The sequence below is a fragment of the Ostrea edulis genome, chromosome 5, assembly GCF_947568905.1.
Source record: "Ostrea edulis chromosome 5, xbOstEdul1.1, whole genome shotgun sequence".
NCBI lineage: Eukaryota > Metazoa > Mollusca > Bivalvia > Ostreida > Ostreidae > Ostrea > Ostrea edulis.
Window position 1 is genome coordinate 22,722,655 of NC_079168.1, and position 20,494 is coordinate 22,743,148.

Sequence of the window (20,494 nt, forward strand, 5' to 3'; positions counted from 1 at the left end):
TATATACATGTATTACATATAATTACAGAAATTAAAGAGGCGAAGGGCTGCAGATGGATGGATTATTTTTTGCACTGTCATCAATAATTAAGGAGGTATGCTACACCAGAGAAATTTGATGTAGATGAAAAGTGTAGGATATGTACAAAAATATTTTGAATTTGAAAATTTTCAAATTTACTTTATTTTGTCAAAAAATACAGTTTTAGTAGAAGGTAATCTGAAAAAAATTTAAAACCCCTGCTGGACTCGAACCTGCGACCTACAGTTCAGCAGTCGGTATTCTAACCTACTGAGCTACTCTGCTAGGTATTTAAATAGAAAAGGAAAAGTCAAATATTGCTGATATCGATTTTGTCATCCATGTTTTTAAAGGAAGTCAGCCATTATGACGATGTAGAGTACTACCTTAATGTAGTCAAACAGTCTACACACTTGTGATTCAAAATTTCCAGGGTTCTTTGAAGTTCTCTGTTTAAAAAATGCTATAATTACAATTTGTAAAGATATTGAAGAGTTTGTTATACCGGTATAATGAATGTTCGTAACAAATTACAATGCAGTAGTTCGTTCCTGTTTTTTAATACCACCTGTCCGCGTAATCATTACCAAATATGGAGCGTCGTCAAGGTCAAAGGGTGCATTCGCTGATCCGTTTAAAGTAACGTACGGGTCAACGATATATTTTAGTACTTAAATCTAGTTTATATTTTTTAAACATACATCTAAATATTAACAATAAAATGTCTTTCTTTGTTGTTTTATTGGGCGATCATTGCAGAAAACGTTTATGATTTTTTTTTTATCCTGCAATGCTTGTTACATTTGTCACCCGATAAAAAAGAAAGAAAGAAAGCAATTTACCAGTTTGCACGGACAGTTCACTTGAGTGGCTAAGAAAAATCCTTACATTTACCAACGGGCAAAAATTATCAAATCAGAAGCACGTCGTGAAGATGCGATGGGCCTAGGGTCAAGCATTGAACATTGAACTCTGTGCGTTATGTATTTTGTTACAAATAATATACAATCATGAATATGCAAAACTGATATTCATATATGCATGTACCAAATGATACATGTATGTGTTAAAGTAGAATACTTCGTTGGGTATAAACAGGATTGTGCACGTACATGTAAATAGCACACAAAATTGAACATGATCAGTTGTAGTTATGAAGAAAAATTTAAAATAAATAAAAACAATAAAAGGTACTCTAACAAATTGATAATAATAGTATTCAATTCAGACGCAAACTCGGAGTAAAGAAATATATGGCTACATACAATGTATCAAGCGCATGCTCTGAATTATTATTCAAAAATGGAGGAACGCAAATAAGCATGTTCAATATAATTTACACTTAGGCGTCAGTTTCGTACACCTTTATATGAGTTTTATTGTACACACAGAACTTACAATGTCAAGCTGAATTACATGCACTCTGAATATATCAGAATAACGTTATCGAACCAGATATTTGTAGAACTTCAGGGGACGTACGGTATAAAAGAACAATTTTCGCTCTTTACAAGCTCAGAGAAATCTTTGTCACTTGGTGTTTCCCCGTATTTGATCATCTCGAGTCACTATTCCAACCTGTACCCTGACCAATACACGTTCATGACAAAACATCACATAATCTAGCTATCAACCATCGATCAAATCATCGCGGTTATACAGAACTTTCCTATCAAACACGGTTATTACGACATCGACCAATCAAAACCGAGGGTATCTCCACGTGGTGTTACGTGTTCTATAAGAAGCAGCGGATTAATTTCCGCGTGTGCAGGAGTTGACTCAATCTTTTTAGGACTACGAGCCTGCACGGGGGTAGGACATTCACTTAGGCAATAATTTATTTAGCATTCACAGCAGGTTGCATTGGTAGTCTGTTTTCTTCAAGCAATACTGAATTCATAACGTATGTCTTTCTTTAACTTTCAGATTTTGATGACGTCTATTTGATTATCAAAAGGAGCATAACTACCTAGAAATAACTTCAACTGTCTATTGCCAAGATATCTTTACTTTTATGTTATTTTTCTTTCACAATAAATGTCCTCGTACCTTTCCACCATTTCAGGTAACGATGAAGTTCCTGTATGCATTGCTGGTGTTGGGTATCTTAGCTTCCGTGGAAGCCGGTGGATATGGACGGCGTCCGCGGCCAAGACCTAGTAAGTCAAATAACATATACAATATTTGGTATAAGAGTTAAACAAAATTAAGATTATATTTTATAATTTTTCCTTAAAACTTAGGCAAGACTGAAGCTCAATACGTATATTATGCATTATGGTAGTTTCATCCTCATGTGAATTATCAATATCAATGGTTCAAAGTGGAAAAACTGCATTAATATCTACTTAATATAGTAAATCAATAATCAAAGAAATTGTGTATGTTGCCACCTTTTTAAAGATGTCGGGCATACATAAACAGAAATACGTATCTACAGAAGAATATCGCACAATTTCATTAAATAGAATGATAAGAATATATAGTCATCAGTTTAAAAGAATGACTACTCTATAAATATGTATAGCTTGATTGTGGATATCGGAGAAATCATTGTATAATAGACATACAATACAGAAAATTCCAATATAGGAGTTATTGCCCCTGACAACATATTTTTATTATGAATAATTGATTATCTATAGAAAATATCATTTTTTTTTTCAGTATCAATAGTTTACCAAATTTATTATTTTATCAAGTGAATAAAATTACTCCTAAAGAAATATTTCTATCATGTGCAAAGTTTAATGAAATAAAGTTTTTTGCAAAAGCCTATAGCCCTATATGACGTCACATGAGGATGGAACTACCGTACATGATATGTTAATGAACAAAATATAAAAACTCCCATGCAACCATTATGTGATATCGTGCATTGGAAAGAATAAATACATTGTATATCAAATCATCTGTAGTAGACCACTAATATCCTAACCCAAAATTTCATCTGTATTTACAGTATATAAAGGATACGGTAAAGGTCGTGGTGGTGGCGGCGGCGGTGGCGGTGGATACTGGTATGGAGGGATGGGTGGATTAGGAATGTCTGGAGGATACTATCCCAGTATGAATTCTGGAGGATATTACGGTGGATATCCTTCCTATTCAGGGGGATACAATGCTGCCGGAGCCGGGTACCCTTCCTACGCTGGTATGTCCGCAGGTTACCCCATGTCTACCGGTGGATATTATTCCGGAAGTTACCCCATGTCTAGCGGTGGATATTATTCCGGAGGTTATCCCATGTCTAGCGGTGGATATTATTCCGGAAGTTACCCCATGTCTACCGGTGGATATTACTCCGGAGGTTACCCTATGGCTGCCGGTGGATATTACTCCGGAGGTTACCCTATGTCTAGCGGTGGTTTTTATTCCGGTTTCGGTGGCGGATTTTCCGATGGTGGTGTAATCTCGTCTGGTACTGCTATACCAGCGGCAGGCGCTGTTAGTGGACTCGGGGCCACAGCTGGAACCTCCTTGGCTACCGCTATCGGCTCAATAGGAACATTTGGAACAGGCGGAGCTTCTGCTGGCTACTATCCTATGCAGACTGCTGGGTCTGGAACTTATGCAGGTATTAGTCGCATATTGGAAACGTTACTGAAATGATACTTTGATATTCTCTCGATTTCTTATACATTAAAATGTTTTTACTTTTTCAAGGTTGACGAAATTCACCACTGATGTAATTAGTTGTTCTGGAAGAGTTGCTGGCCTCGTGTTCATGCATTTTTTACAATAAATTATTTCAGTATCCCCTGTTGATCATGAATTGTTGCTAGCAATATTCTTTTGCAATAAAGTATTCTATAATACCTGTACTTTCGTTCAAACAGTTACCAACATAATTATATGGCGGTCGCCAGATATTTAGATACTGCTTTAATGTAGTCTGAAAGAATTTTTAATATATCTGGCATAAACATTTTTCTACAATACTAAAATTAGTTCCAATTCATATATTATTCATTTATCAAAAATGAGATTTTCTAAAAAAAAAAAATAATAAAAAAATAAAAAATAAAAATGTATCTACTTTCTGGAAAATGCAAATACAATGTACCTGTGACACTTAAAATTTGTGATTTTCCTTCTCGATATCTTTTATGGAAAAAAATATATATACTGGTATGCAATAATTCATTTGAAATTGTCAGTTAAATCATTTAGTTCAATGTGTTCTTTGTACTTTTAGGAAGGGGAAGCAACGTGTAAACAAATCAAACCTTAACTGTAAAAATACCGAAATCCGTGCACTTAGAATTGGGGGTGTCCCCCTTTTCTGACAATTACCATTATTTTTTATTTTGTCACGCTGTAGATAAAAGACTTCAACACCACCCCAACGATTTAAGAAAATGAAATCTGGAAAAGGGGGGAGGGGGGAGGCAGTCACAGTAAAGACACCAAGTGAGGATGTTGAAGATGGGGCAAAACACTTTCGTTTGATGGAATTTCAAAGAAATATCATTATTGAGAAGCCAACTTCGAATTTTTCTTCCGACTGCCCCTCCCCCTTCCTTTGAAAAACAATGATACGCGGATCCAGGATTTGGCATATATTTTGCAAATTCCAGGGCTCGAGTCCGGACCCCATCTAGATCCGCGCATGCGTAACTTTAAACGTCGGAGTTATCTTATTTTGAAGCCCAGTTTGAAGTAGTAACTAAAGTTATGTCGTAAAATGGAAACAAAATCTGCCCCAAATGAAGTATCAAAATCATGGTGTCCGGATAGTATGGTGTCCGGATAGGGCCATGTGCAATTGCGTAATAGCGAGCGAAGCTCGCGACGCGACGAGCTCGCTCCAATGATTACACATATGAGTCACGTGATTTGCTCTTTATCAGTTGAAAAAAGATGAGTATCACCCATAATGCTTCTGGAAAAATGTCGCCGTCACTGCGGTATACTTCATTGACAATCCCGCAATTAAAGTAATTAAATTAATTAGATTGTTTAGAAAGTACCATAAACGTTTTTAAATTCCAGACAAGATTTCTCATAGCTTAAACGTTTTGTGTTTGCTTGGTTTGAAAGAAGAAGAAAATTGCAGCTAATATGACGTCACGATGTACTACATAACTGTTTACATCCACCGCATGATATTTCCCGCGTTAAATAAAGAGGCGGATAAAATGTCTATAAGTCGTGTTGCAAGATGTTAATGGGCTTCGCTCGTCTCAATGGTCACACCGTACAACATAATATGATTACGGTGTGACCGTTGGGGCGAGCGCAGCATATCTGAATACATTTTCAAAAATTTTATATTGAAAACAAGGAAAACTGATCTGGTTCACTGTCAATACGTAGGATTACTGTCTTGCTCTTCTCGCCAATGTAGGAACCAGTTTAGCGGGAAATGCAACGAGCGTGTTGTGACGTAGCCTGGTAGTTGTGACGTGACTCTTTACATTTCTTTAGACAATATTTTAAAAAGAAAAAGAAAGGGGGGGGGGGAGGAATATGATTGTCATCCTTTCCTTTCAAATAAGAAAGGTTTGTAATACTTCAAAGATTTTTTTAATTATTATTTTACGAATCGAACCATCCGCCATTTTGTACGAGGGACTTCTGGGATTGGCGTCAAAAAAAAAATTCTTGTTAGAGGTTGAGGATTTAGCTCGGATTATTTCCCGCGCTCTAGTCATTAGAGCTCGCAGTACGAGCCAGCGCTCGCTATTAGCGAGCGAAACTTGCGTCGCGAAGCGACCTGACGAGCTCGCTCCAATGATTACGCAATTGATTCACGTGGTTTGCTCTTCATCAGCTGAAAAATTATGGGGACTACCCATAATGCCTCCGGAAAAATGTCGCCGTCACTGCGGTATACTTCATTGACAACCCCGTAGATAAAACAAATAAATAGTTTGGAAAGTACCAAAATGATTTTAAATTCCAAACAAGCTTTCCCATACCTTCGTACGTTTTGTTGTGGATAATTGATTGGTTTGAAAGAAAAAAATATCGCAGCTAATGATGACGTCACAATGCACTGTTTACATCAACCGCGTTATATTTCCCGCGTTAAATGAAATGCCTAAATTCGTGTTGTAAGATGTCATGGGTCTTCGCTCGTCTCAACGGTCACACCGCTATCACACAACACGCCGTTGCGCTAATACATAACACACCGTCACACTAGTTACACGCCGTTGCGCTCATTCTCTACCCAGAGTTCCGTGCGCTCCTCGCACTACACAAAGCTTGTGTAACGCGCCCTCTGGTGAGAGAATGCGTTGTGCCATCACACTAACACACAACACGCCGTTGTGCTATCACGCTAACACACAACACGCCGTCGCGCTATATCACGCTAATACACATGTTCACGCAGTCGCACTGTCGTTAACATGCTGTCGCGGCATTACGCTAACACACCAATCGGGACCCTTCGCCCTTTACGTAGGAAAGGGCGAGGTGTTCCGATTGGCTAACACACAACACCCAGTCGCGCTAACAAGCTAATACACAACACGCCGCCATGCTGTCACGTTAACACGCCGTCGTGCTATCACATGTGTGTTAACGCGACGGCGTGTTGTGTATTAGCGCAACAGTGTGTTAACTTGACAGTGCGACTTTCAGAACTCGACCTCGCCCAAAAAACAATGAGGATATCGACTCACCCATATATACACATTGAACTAAACCCATGTCCAGATTGAGCATCACTGAAGAGACATTATTTGTCGAAATGCGCATCTGGTGCATCAAAATTGGTACCGTATAAGTTTTACATTATGACCCCTGGGTCGAGGCCTCTGCTGGTGGACTGTTAGTCCCCGAGGGTCTCTACAGCAAAGTAGCTAAGTACTTCGTTACTAGCTTGAAAATACGGATGTATATTTAATTGCTGTTATAAAATTTAGAAATTCATTTCAAAATTAAGGATTATCTCCCTCATGCATAGCTCTTATCCTTGGACGAATTTGGCTCCACTTTTTTGGCTATATTTAGCTCTAAAACTTCATAGTTATTTCGGATTTCAAACATTTCCGTTGAGCATCACTGAAGAGACATTATTTGTCGAAATGCGCATCTGGTGCATCAAAATTGGTACCGTATAAGTTTTACATAAACAAAAGATAAATAGAAAAGTAAAATGATAAAAAAAAAAAAGGGTGACTAAAATATTATACCGAGGTGTATATATAATATAGGCGTACTATCGCCTTTTAGAAAGGCGTAATAAAGCCTTTTAGAAAGGCGTATAATTACGCTTTTTTTTTTTTTTTTTTTTTGCGTTATAACGCCTATATCAATCTGTGTAGCCTTTTTGAGAGGCCTAATATTGCCATTTTTCACGTTACTACGTCTTTATTCGCGTAATAACACCGTCTCACTGCGCGTTATTGCGGCTTTGTGATTATCTTTTCCTTAGTTTGATCCTAATAGGCTTTCATTAGAAATACATTGCAGGTATGAATATGTTAATGGAAAAGTAACACAATTTAGTCCTTCATTGTCATTAAAAGTAACATGATCATTTGATCAACTTACTCTACTAAAATATGATAAAATATTGATGCAGGGTCATTGATTCTCTTACGTAAGAATTTTTATGAAGTTGGCGAGCGAATTCAAGCCGTCTCCCACATGTCGCAGGTAATCGCTCTGCATCCCGTAGAAAGTAATCGTTCTGCATTACAAATATCACACATAAACGCTCTCAGCTATTTGCTCTGCATTACATATGTTGCAGGTACTAACCCTGCATCACATATGTCCCGGGTACATGCACTCCCTTTGCAGACACATCACAGATAATTGCTTTGCATTACACTTAATTTGCATCACTCTTCCTTGATCAGGATATCCACACATCTCTCTCTCTCTCTCTCTCCATAGGAATCGGTAATTTTGTCTGTAATAATAATAGTAGAGGTCTATACCTTACCACCCCTATTAGGGGATCCGGGTGGTATGGTATATTACACACCAAATCGTCACCGGCGACTATTTGGGATGGGCGACGATTTGGGGTTTCTTATGTAACACCCCAAATAGTCGCCAGTCCCAAATCGTCGCCGGCGACGATTTGGGCATAACCTCACACCCCACATTGTCGTCCCCCTTGCTGCAACTATTTGGAAACATCGATTACATACAAACTGGCCCTGTTTGTTAACTCTTTCTCCTCCTCTTTTTTTTTTTGTGTGTGTGTGTGGTCCAGCTATAACCGCAAAAGGTTCTCTGGACCCTATAAGCAAGACATTCTAATCTTCTACTTCTACTTAATATATTGTATGATGTTAGCTCACCTGAGCTTTTTTGATCGCCTGTTGTCCGTCGTCTGTCCGTCTGCAAACTTTTTACATTTTCGAATTTTTCTCCAGATTCACTGGGCCAATTATAACTTGGCTAAAAGCATCCTTGGGTGACAGGCTTTAAAGTTTGATCAAATGAAGGGCCATGCCCCCTTCAAAGGGGAGATAATCACACAAATGCAAAAATAGGGTGGGGTCATTTAAAAATCTACTCCTCAAGAACGACTGAGCCAGAAGAGCTGAAATTTACATGAAAGCTTCCTGACATAGTGCAGATTTAAGTTTGTTTAAATTATGGCCCCAGGGGTAGGATGGGGCCACAATAGGGGATCAAAGATTCACATACAAATATATAGGAAAATAACTTCTCAAAAACTACTGGGCCAGGAAAGTGGAAATTTGCATGAAAGCTTCCTGACATAGTGCAGATTCAAGTTTGTTCAAATCATGGCCCCCGGGGGTTGGATGAGGCGACAATATAGGGGATCAAAGTTTTACATACAAATATATAGGAAAAATCTTGAAAAATCTTCTTCTCAACAACCACTGAGCCAAAAACGCTGAGATTTACATGAAAGCTTTCTGACATAGTGCAGATTCAAGTTTGTTAAAATCATGACCCCCGGGGTAGGATGGGGCAACAATAGGAAATCAAAGTTTTACATAACTAATAAATAGAAAAAAAAATCTTTTAAAATTTTCTCCTTAAGAACCGTTGGGCTAAAGAAGTTTACATTTGCACAAAAGCTTCCTGACATAGTGCAGATTGGAGTTTGTAAAAATCATGGTCCCAGGGGGTGAGATGGGGCCACAGTAGGGATCAAAATTTTACATACAAATACTAGTATATAGGAAAAATTACTAAAACTCTTCTGAAAAATCACTGGCCAGAAAAGTTTACATTTACATGAAAACTTCCCGACATAGTGCATATTCAATTAAAAAAAAAAAAAAAAATCATGGCTCTCGGGAGTAGGTTGGGGCCACAATAGGGGATCAAATTTTATATGCGAATATATAGGAAAAATCTTTAAATATGAGCCAAGGTGACTCAGGTGAGCGATGTGGCCCATGAGCCTCTTGCTTTAAAAAGATCTACTATTACAGTACGTATTTGTTATTGTTGGCTTGGTTGGTAGTAGTGTTGTTACTAATGAAAGAGTTGTATTTGTTGGTGGTGGTGTCATTGCCAGAGAGAGAGAGAGAGAGAGAGGTGTTCGACAATGAATCATTGTGCCTTTTGTTGTAGGTTCATTCTACTGATTATGGGGTTTTTACGTCTTCTGCACCGCGGATTTGTTAGTGACTTTTTGTTTTTGGGGAGGCATGTCAAGAGGGTCACTTGTAATCTATATACAAAGTTTCAGCGACAAACATCAGAGATATGAGTGCGGACAGACAGACAAACAGATCAAGTGAAACTTTAATATGTAACCCCCCCCCCCCCCCCCCATATAAGAGGGGGTACAATAAATAACTTCTGTGTAATCTATCCTGAAAACGTCAATAAAATATTGGCGGGCTACGATTTAGGAGGGGCGACGATTTGGGGTTCACAATAGTACATCCCAAATCATCACCCCTAATGATAGTGCAATCTTGTTCGAAATCGTCGCCGGGGCGATGATTTGAGATGGGGCGACGATTATTGCAGACAAAATTACCGGTTCTCATGCATGTTCTCTCTCTAGCCAGTTTTGGTATGAAACAAGTCAGACAGTATTTGACCCAATGATAGGTTGTATGGACAAACTTTTAAATTATATACACATGTATGTGTTTAGGATTTACTTAAATTCTGGTCTGTATCCTTCAAGTTATGACCAACATGATACACCATTTTTATTTTCTATGATTAAAATCCATACTCCATGCTAACATTATATTTTTGCAATTTTATTCACAGCTGAATACTTCTTTTGTGATATTTAATTACATGTTTTAATATTAACATATTCTTAAAGGTCCAGTATTTTATTGCAAGTTGTCTCTAGTATATTCAACTTGGATATGCATACAATTCAGTGTTATTGTTTGTAAGATAGTTGAATTAATTAAAAGTTTGAAATACTTTACATTTATATTTTGTTCATTGATACATTTGCAAAAAATTATAGCTGTCCTATCAATGTTAAAAATTAAAAAAAGTAGAAATCCTATCTATGGTGTCCGGATAGGGCCATTTGCAAAAGCGTGACTGCGCGTTAGTCACAACACGCCGTCATGCCTACAAGCAACGCGCCTTCACGCTATCACGCCAACAAGCAATACACCTTTGCACCGTCACGCCAACAAACAACGCGCCGTCACGCTAACAAACAACACGCCTTCACGCCGTGTTGCTTGTTCGCGTGACCGCGCGATGCTTGTTGGCGCGAAAGCGCGTTGTTATTTGGCGTGAGGCTGCGAAGGCGCGTTGCTTGTTGGCGTGACGGCGCGTTGCTTGTTGGCGTGAGAGCACGTTGTTTGTCTGTGCGAAGCCGCGTTGCTTGTTGGCGTGCGAGTGCGAAGGCGCGTTGCTTGTTGGCGTGACGGCGTGTTGTGACTAACGCGAAGTCACGCTTTTGCAAATGGCCCTATCCGGACACCATACCTATCAATATGCAAGTCAAAATAAATGTGTGTCCTATTGCATTTTGCATCGGTCCCCAACCCCCAATAAATATTGACCGGTCCCTTAGCAGACGTCGTTGATACATGATGATAGCAGGGCCATCAAGACGTCAGGTCCTCGGTACAGAGGAGAGGCGATGTCCTTGATCCCAAGTTTGGCCAGAAGGAAGTCAGAAGGGACTTCATCCTTGGGTTTAGCTTTGCAGATCCGATGTTTACTCTGTGAAGGTCTAGCGCATTTGGATAATGATGATAATAAAATTCATATAGGACCTATCGCCTTATATATACGACAAATTTCTCTATGGCGCTTTAAATGGGTAAGAGGAATGAAACACAATTAAAAGAAATAAGATCTTATATCTGTAAAATTACCAAAATAGAACACTATAATTAAGACCAATCGCTTTTTAGCTCACGTGAGCTAAAAGCGCAAGTGAGCTTTTCTGATCACCCGTAGTCCGAGGTCCGTCCGTCGGTAAACTTTTAACATTTTTGACTTCTTCTCAAAAACCACTGGGCCAATTTCAACCAAAGTTGGCACAAAGTATCCTGAGGTAAAGGGAATTCTAAATTCTTAAAATAAAGGGTCAGGCCACCTTCCAAGGGGAGATAATCAAGAAAAGGTAAAAATAGAGTAGGGTCATTAAAAAATCTTCTTCTCAAGAACCACTGGGCCAGAAAAGATTAAATTTATAGATAAGCTTTATTAGGTAGTGCAGATTTTAAATTGTAAAAATCATGGCCCCTGGGGGTTGGATGGGGCCACAATAGGGGATCAAAGTTTTACATACAAATATATAGGAAAAATCTTTAAAAATCTTCTTCTCAAGAACCATTGAGCCAGGAAAGCTGAGATTTATATGAAAGCTTCCTGATATAGTGCAGATTCAGGTTTGTTAAAAGCATGGTCCCTGGAGATCGGATGAGGCCACAATAGGGGATCAAAGTTTTACATACAAATATATAGGAAAAATCTTTAAAAATCTTCTTCGCAAGAACCACTGAGCCAGGAAAGCTGAGATTTATATGAAAGCTTCCTAATATAGTGCAGATTCATGTTTGTTAAAATGATGGCCCCCGGGGGACAGATGGGGCCACAAGGGGGGATCAAAGTTTTACATGCAAATATATAGGGAAAATCTTTAAAAATCTTCTTCTCAAGAACTACTGAGCCAGAAAAGCTGATATTTACATGAAAACTTTCCGACATAATGCAAATTTCAAGTTTGTTAAAATCCTGGCCCCCAGGGGGGTCGGATGGGGCCACAATAGGGTATCAAAGTTTTACATACAAATATATAGGGACAATCTTTAAAAAATCTTCTTCCCAAGAACCACTGAGCCAGTAAAGCTGATATTTACATGTAAGCTTCCTAACATAAGACAGAGTTATGTTTGTTCAAATCATGGCCCTCTGGGGTAGGATGGGGCCACAATAGGGGATCAAAGTTTTACATACAATATATAGGAAAAATCTTCTTACGAACCACTGAACCAGAAAAGCTGAGATTTATATGATAGCTTCCTGACATAATGCAGATCAAGTTTGTTAAAATCCAGGCCCCCAGGGGTCGAATGGAGCCACAATAGGGGATCAAAGTTTTACACACAAATATATAGGGACAATCTTTAAACATCTTCTTCCCAAGAACCACTGAGCCAGAAAAGCTGATATTTACATGAAAGCTTCCTAATATAGTACAGAGTTGAGTTTGTTCAAATCATGGCCCCCTGGGGTGTATGTAAAACTTTGACCCCCCCTTGTGGCCCCATCCTACCCCCGGGGGCCATGATTTGAACAAACTTGAATCTGCACTATGTTAGAAAGTATTCATGTCAAAATCAGCTTTTCTGGCTCAGTGGTTCTTGAGAAGAAGAGTTTTAAAGATTTTGCCTATATATTTGTATGTAAAACTTTGATCCCCTATTGTGGCCCCATCCAACCTCAGGGGCCCATGATTTGAAGAAACATGAATCTGCATTATGTCAGGAAGCTTTCATGTAAATCTCAGCTTTTCTGGCCTAGTGGTTCTTGAGAAGATTTTTAAAGTTTTTCCCTATATATTTGTGTGTAAAACTTTGATCCCCTATTGTGGCCCCATCCAACCCCAGGGGCCCATGATTTGAACAAACTTGAATCTGCATTATGTCAGGAAGCTTTCATGTAAATCTCAGCTTTTCTGGCTTAGTGGTTCTTGAGAAGACTTTTAAAATTTTCCCTATATATTTGTATGTAAAACTTTGATCCCCCCCCCCTTGTGGCCCCATCCTACCACCGGGGGGGCCATGATTTGAACAAACTTGAATCTGCAATATGTCAGGAAGCTTTCAGGTAAATTTCAGCTCTTCTGGCCCAGTGGTTCTTGAGAAGATTTTTAAATGACCCCACCCTATTTTTGCATTTTTGTGATTATCTCCCCTTTGAAAGGGACATGGCCCTTCATTTGAACAAACTTGAAAGACCTTCACCTAAGGATGCTTTTGGTCATGTTTGGTTGAAATTGGTCCAGTGGTTCTGGAGAAGAAGTCGAAAATGTGAAAAGTTTAACAGACAGACGACGGACAAAAAGCGATCAGAAAAGCTCACTTGATCTTTCAGCTCAGGTGAGCTAAAAAGTTTACAGACAGACGGACAGACGACGGACAACAGGCGATCAGAAAAGCTCACTTGAGCTTTCAGTTCAGGTGAGCTAAAAATTGGGTTTTTAACAGGTTTTTTTTAAAACGTTAATGTTTTTGGCAACTTTAATATGTTGTGGAAGGTCATTCCACAAACTGGCTGCAGCCCAACGAAATGTGCGTTCTTCCAAGACTTTGTACGAATTTTTGGCACAGTGAATCTCAGTGATGTTTCAAATCTTAGTGGTCGAGATGGGGAATACACTTCAATGATTCTTTGAGATATTCGGGAACACATCCTGTCAGCGCGCAGAAGGTAAACACCAAGATTTTGTATTGTGGACAATACTGCACTGGAAGCCAATGCAGCTGCACTAAGACTGGGGGAAATATGATCCTGTGTCTTGGTCCTCGGCACAAGCCTGGCTGCAGTGTTTTGTACTTTCTGCAAGCGGTCGAAGGTGGTCTTGTTGATTCCAAATGGAAGAAAGTTCTCATAATCAAATTTCGATGTAACGAGTGCATTGATAAGCTTCAGTAGTTATGAAATGGTGAATTCGACCAATTTGGAGCCCTAGTTTCCTAGCTGTGGAGCATTGCATAATGAACAAAACCAGGGAGCCGTTTACCACAGATTTTAATGATACATATTTTGATATGAGGAGGGTTAGCAACTTCTTGACTTGAACCAGGCCATACAACATAGAGTGGTGGCAACTCCATCACAGCCTCCTCCGGCAGCGAGATAGCAGAAACTGTGGAAATCACATCCACCTGCATGTCGACTTGAATGACTCGCATGTCGTCGAAAGGATGAGCTTTGCTATTACATCTAGGACAAACGAGGTCAGGGACATTTTCCAGCCTGTCAAGTTTCCCCCTATTGACAACAGGCCAACAGTGAAGTAAAAGATTTGTCATAGCATTGACATCGAGAAATGTACACATACAGATGAACACAACAATAACCATCCCATAGTTTATTTTTACTTCAAGAAAATCAAGGACATATCAGTATTCACACATTATCATTAAAATACATGAACGCCTGTGCAACAAAATGGTTCACATAATGCAATCTTTTTTCCACATAATACAATCATGTAACAGTGAAGGAATCATATAATTTGTAACTTGTTTTGGGGGTTACATTTCGTAATTTCATATTGTAGCATTTCAACACCACATTCACCTTAACCAGAGTTTTAACCGTAGAGCGTCCACCCCATTCAGATAGTACCTAAACAATCGTTTGTCTCTCACAAACCCCAGATTCTCATACAACCGCAACGCTGCCTTGTTTGTAATTTCTGTCTCAAGGACCACCTGAAATAAATTAAAACATTTTTTTAATGAAAAACCTGAATTGATTTATTTCATCATGCAACATTTTACATATATATTTCACTTCCTTGCAACCTCTCTAGGCACTGCATTCCAATTCATCATCATTGAATCCAAGACTTTTAAAGGTAAAACAATAACACAAGACCAAAAGTAAGGTCACCGACGAAGGTCAACCGGCACAAACCAATAGACGAAGGTCAACCGGCACAAACCAATACACGAAGGTCAACCGGCACAAACCAATAGACGAAGGTCAACCGGCACAAACCAATAGACAAAGGTCAACCGGCACAAATCAATAGACAAAGGTCAACCGGCACAAACCAATAGACAAAGGTCAACCGGCACAAATCAATAGACATAGGTCAACTGGCACAAACCAATAGACGAAGGTCAACCGGCACAAACCAATAGACAAAGGTCAACCGGCACAAACCAATAGACAAAGGTCAACCGGCACAAACCAATAGACAAAGGTCAACCGGCACAAACCAATAGACAAAGGTCAACCGGCACAAACCAATAGACAAAGGTCAACCGGCACAAACCAATATACATGTATTTTGGAAATAAATGTGGGTTTGTCTAATAAAGAATTTAATGCATGATAATAATGGTACAATCTAATTAAAATCAGATCCTAGAATACGCTCACGATCGCTACTTACGCAGAGTATACGACGCGGATCTAAGAAGTCTGATTTTAATTAGATTGAATGAAGGCAATATGATTTTTTGGGTGAATATTTCTGCATATTTCCCCTCTCTACTAGGTATAAACTTAGTTGTACATACAGGCATATTTTTGCCTTTTATCAGTCGCATACTTTAATAGGACTTATATTCAATCAAGAAATAAATTTTATTTTTGAAAATACACGAGTTCATACACTGCAACACTTGACATCAGCATACTGTATAAGTTGCAGTTCATACCTACATGTATTTTTAATAAATGAAATTTCTTTTTTATATTTACATTCACTTCTGTCAGAATTCCTTGCAGTTAGGGATTCAGTTTAACCTTGGTCAGTAGGACCAAGAAGCAGCACATGTATTAGTATTTTCTATGAATTGTATTTTAAACAGGGAATTATTTACCTCATCACAGTCATCAGCAATCATTCCTCTAATGGCTTTCAAAACTAAACGGGACCCTGAAATCATAGATAATAAAGGATATTCAAACAAAAGATATAATTCTACCAGGGCCGTAACTGCCGATGAGGCAGACGAGGCAACTGCCTCGTCTGATTTTTTGGCAAAAAAGAAAATAAAATTATATAAATGTTATATTATAGGATATATGTTTAAAATGAAGACAAGCACCTTTGTCTTTGACACCATATTACGATTCTTTACATAGTACAAATGAAACACAAACATGATAAATTGGGATTTAAAAAGTGTCATTTTCAGTCGTAAAGTCAATCGGCGGCCCCCAATCCCCTGCCTCCCCTGATTTAGAACCCTACTTACGGCCCTGTCTACCAATCTTTTAATGTTTGTAATGGTATTTACATGTTTTTCAACAACACTTAATTCACTCAAGAATATTACAGTTCTCTAGAATTATTCTACAACCATTTACTTAAACTTATCATGTAGTTTCTATATTGTGTTTAGTATTGCTTACATAAATGACCATATATTATAAATGTGTCAAACTGACCCATGCATACATGCACAATAAAATGTGCAGAGCAACTCACCTATCTTTTTCCTTCTGTAGTCTGCATCTACTGCCAGCATGGCTATGTACCCTCTGCGTACCATTTTCTTGTGCATATCTAATTTACAAACTATGGCACCCACACACTTTTCTTTATCCATTGCCTACAATTACATATATATTATGTACATTACTGAAGCTAAACACTAAAAAAATAAAATACAAAAGTACATATATGTGTTATTATATAACCTTATTCAGAAAAATAAAATTAGCAATGCTTTGATAAAGAGTGATAATTTTCAAAAGTATAAAAAAACCCACCATTCTCTGTAAATTAAGCAATGTAAATCCAAAATCAATGAATAGAGATCTACGTAACCTCCAACTGAACAAACAGGATTGGGGTTTAAAAAGAAAAGAAAAATTTATCATGTATTGTACTTTTGAATTCACAAGTTGACATCCTTTTGAATCAATCTTTTAAAATTTTTCCCTGGGGAGGTCTCCCAGACCCCCCCCCCCCCCCCCCCATGGGAGGAGGTGAACATCCTCCCATGCCCTCCCTGTTTGGGCCTCAACCCCCCCCCCCCCCCCCCTGTAAGGTCTAGATCCACCACTGAAAGATGCATATAAATATCATGGTGATCTATAAAATTAACTAATCCAAAATTGAGATTTACAGAATAAAATTATAACCCCTAAAGGACTTAAATTCATGACCATAAAGTGGCAGTTACTGAGCAAACCAGTTTAGAAGCATTATCAAATAGAACTGAGAACATATTAGTATGTTTGTGGCATTTCTGATTGAAATATTGTGACAATATATATTATTCCTCCTTAAGGATATTGATCGGATAATACATGTGTCATTATATATGGTACAAATAAACTCACAAAAGCTAGTTCATATATCAATTTGATCATCTCTTATCATTAATATACTTCTGACATGTAAAATAACCATGAAATAATTGAAAAAAACATTATATATATAGCGATTTTTCTGCACCCAAATTTGCTCAAGGTGTTGCCCTGTGGTAGTAAAGACCACATCCTCCAGGGTGATAGTATCTGGAACAAGAGACACTATTTGACAATAGGTGATATCATAAAAAAATATATGACAAATTAATGTGCATACGGTTTGCGGTAGATATGTTTTGAGTATTTGAAAATACATGCAGTCTGTAGGGCATTCAGCAACAAGTTGAATAAATGAGATTGATTGAAAGAAACAAACAATATTAAATCGGCAGTCTGCTGCCTGTCATTTATATTGCTAAATACATCGTATGTCCAGCGTAACTATCACAGAAAGGAACATATTGAACTTGTTAACTTTCAATTAATTAGGTTACAACAGGTAGAAATTTTCTTTTTATATGTTTATGACCTTCTAGATATAATATAATAAATGTGTGGCACTCAGTTTCAAAAATCAAAATTTAAAGGAGCAGACCCAAACTGTCTTGGGAGGATGTCGTGAAGCAGGATAGGAAAACCCTGGGTATGGATTCTGTCAACCCTCATCACAGACAGGAATGGAGAGGAAGACTTACACCGAGACTGGACAGTCAGGCCGCACCCTCAACAGAGGATTAATTGATGGCCTGATCAACAAATAAACTGGATATGATGATGATGTTTGCAAACTACACCTTGGTTGACAATGGTTTTCTCAGGGGTGAAAATTTTCCTGGCTTGTAATCCTCAACTAAATGCTCTCTTTACAATAGAATATGATATAATTATTCTGAAATTATTAGATAATACTGTGAATACGTCCAAGATCAGTGCATTTTATTTCATAAAAATTGATCAAGATATGAGTTCAGTAAAATTGTTTGAAAATATATATATATGGTTTTGTATGAAATATATAGTGGAAATTTCCTTTGGAAAAATACTTATGGCCAAGCACTGTAGATCACCTATTAGGCTAACTAGTGATGAAAGGGTCCTGGGTTTGTTTCCATTCTTTGCTACTGTAACAATAACTTAGTAATGTCCAATATATACACACACACACGCATGCATGCGGGCGTACACTCGCAACCTTCTGTAATACACAAGAATTTCCTGTACATTTTTATTTGCCACAAGGAACTATCAAAATATGCTCTCTAAAACAGACCTGGTCATATACCCTAAGTTTTTTTTTGTAGAAACAAGATATGATGCAAACAAATTGTACCTGAAATGTCACAAAAAGAGAAAGGATTCAAATTTGAACTGTTATCATAAGAATACTGAAAAACTTTGGAGTAACTAACCTTTGAAGCAATTGAATAGTTTGATCTTTTTATCTTTAACAAACGGCCCATGAGGACCCGGGTTAAAATATCCTCAGTACCCCTTGCTTGTCATGAGAGACGACTAAATGGGGGGGGGGGTTCCTTTAGTAATCGTTGACGCCTCCATATGAGTGAAAGATTCTTGAGAGGGGCGCGCGTTAAACAATATTCAATCAATTAATCGTTTAACAAACAGGTTGATCATGTAATAGTTACATGACATGATCATAGAAAATATCCCAGAGTTATCACACAAAATCACAATTTCTTTAGCATTGGGTAAATCACGTGTTGCAAATTGAATCTTTTTATTAGTGGATGCAAAAAAATATCAAACATGGGAAAGGGTTAGTGACAAGGTCATGGGATAAATCAGTTACACGATTGACAACTCATTGAAGAGTATATAAATTATCGTTTTGTCATTGCACACCCGTGAGGCTCTGCCTCCTCGTTCGTAATAACTTGTACATGTATACATCATCATGGAACTACTACAAGTGACAATTCAATAAGATATATACAATGCACCAAATCTAGGTACAAGGATGTAGAAAAGGTAATTCCACCCTCCAATGCTTACCAAAAAGCACAGCTTTGGCCAGTTGTGGATAAAATATCTGTATGTGTAAATGGAATATGGTTCAGAAAGATCTTTGGTAATAAGCCTCATAATGTCCGGCATTTGTTTTTCTGATTCATATACAGTGTAACTGATTCCGTCCACTTCATTAATGTCTTCTTGGAATTGTTGTTCGATGTGGACTCTTCTCACCGACTCACACAGCAGGTGCTCATGCTCGGAATTTTCCTCAACTGAATGCTGCACATCACTACCACATGTGCATTGTGCCATTAACTCCATCTTATAATTGTCCTGATCCCTAGAGTGATTCCGCGTAATACGTCCATTTTCGTCTTTGATGTGGTTAATTTTGCCGTTTGGTATTTTCCCTTCAACCTTTACTTTGGTGTCCTCTTTGGTGGAGAGGGGAAGGGTTTGATTTTTGTTCACTTCAGAGGTCATTGGTGGGTGTTCTACTTCAGCTATCATTGTTTCAAAGGGCAATATTAATTCCGTCACATAAACCCGTGTCTGATCTTTGAGAATAAGTCATGTTTTACGTTAAATCAGAAATCTGTCCTTGTTGCAGAAAAAGTAAAAGTTCATGTATCGTCCATGTTGCTGTGGAATATTCAACTTCCGGTGAATGGAAATATTCATGCACGTACATGTGGTTATAGTAAAATTGAACGATAGCATCATAATAATTTGCATTTAGCATTTTAGGAGAGAAACACACAAATATTTTATATCAACACATACAGTACATATTTCACCATACGTTGCGTCCTAGGATTATTTTTTGTGTATTTACATCCGTCGCTGTTGCTGGGCATATCCGTTTGCACAATATGATATTAATAGACCACATGTGCTTGTGTAGTTTAAAGAATGCATCGATAATAAGTCCTTGGTAATGCTATTTTCCTTATATTTTTGTCATCAAATATTCAATAATTGTATTTACCTTTTAAAGTTTGTACTGCAAACATCTGATACAAATCTGCTTTTGGTTATGCAACATGTCATTGCAATGTCAAATTATACCTTCCATTTTATTGCATGTTAGAGGCC

General features: G+C 38.0%; 2 protein-coding genes across 2 annotated transcripts; one reads left to right on the forward strand and one right to left on the reverse strand.

Moving 5' to 3' along the window:
- Positions 1-2,096: 2,096 nt before the first annotated feature.
- LOC125652100 (prisilkin-39-like) lies at positions 2,097-3,849 on the forward strand. The gene is made up of 3 exons (XM_048881074.2): positions 2,097-2,184; positions 2,988-3,602; positions 3,692-3,849. The coding sequence occupies exons 1-3, from the start codon at positions 2,097-2,099 to the stop codon at positions 3,694-3,696; spliced, it is 708 nt and encodes a 235-aa protein (XP_048737031.2). The 3' UTR covers positions 3,697-3,849.
- A 10,652-nt stretch (positions 3,850-14,501) lies between these two features.
- Positions 14,502-20,268, reverse strand: LOC125652095 (N-alpha-acetyltransferase 30-like). Its single transcript, XM_048881066.2, has 4 exons — positions 19,439-20,268; positions 16,596-16,719; positions 15,985-16,040; positions 14,502-14,862 (listed from the first exon to the last, which is right to left on the reverse strand). The coding sequence occupies exons 1-4, from the start codon at positions 19,907-19,909 to the stop codon at positions 14,725-14,727; spliced, it is 789 nt and encodes a 262-aa protein (XP_048737023.1). The 5' UTR covers positions 19,910-20,268; the 3' UTR covers positions 14,502-14,724.
- Positions 20,269-20,494: the final 226 nt, after the last annotated feature.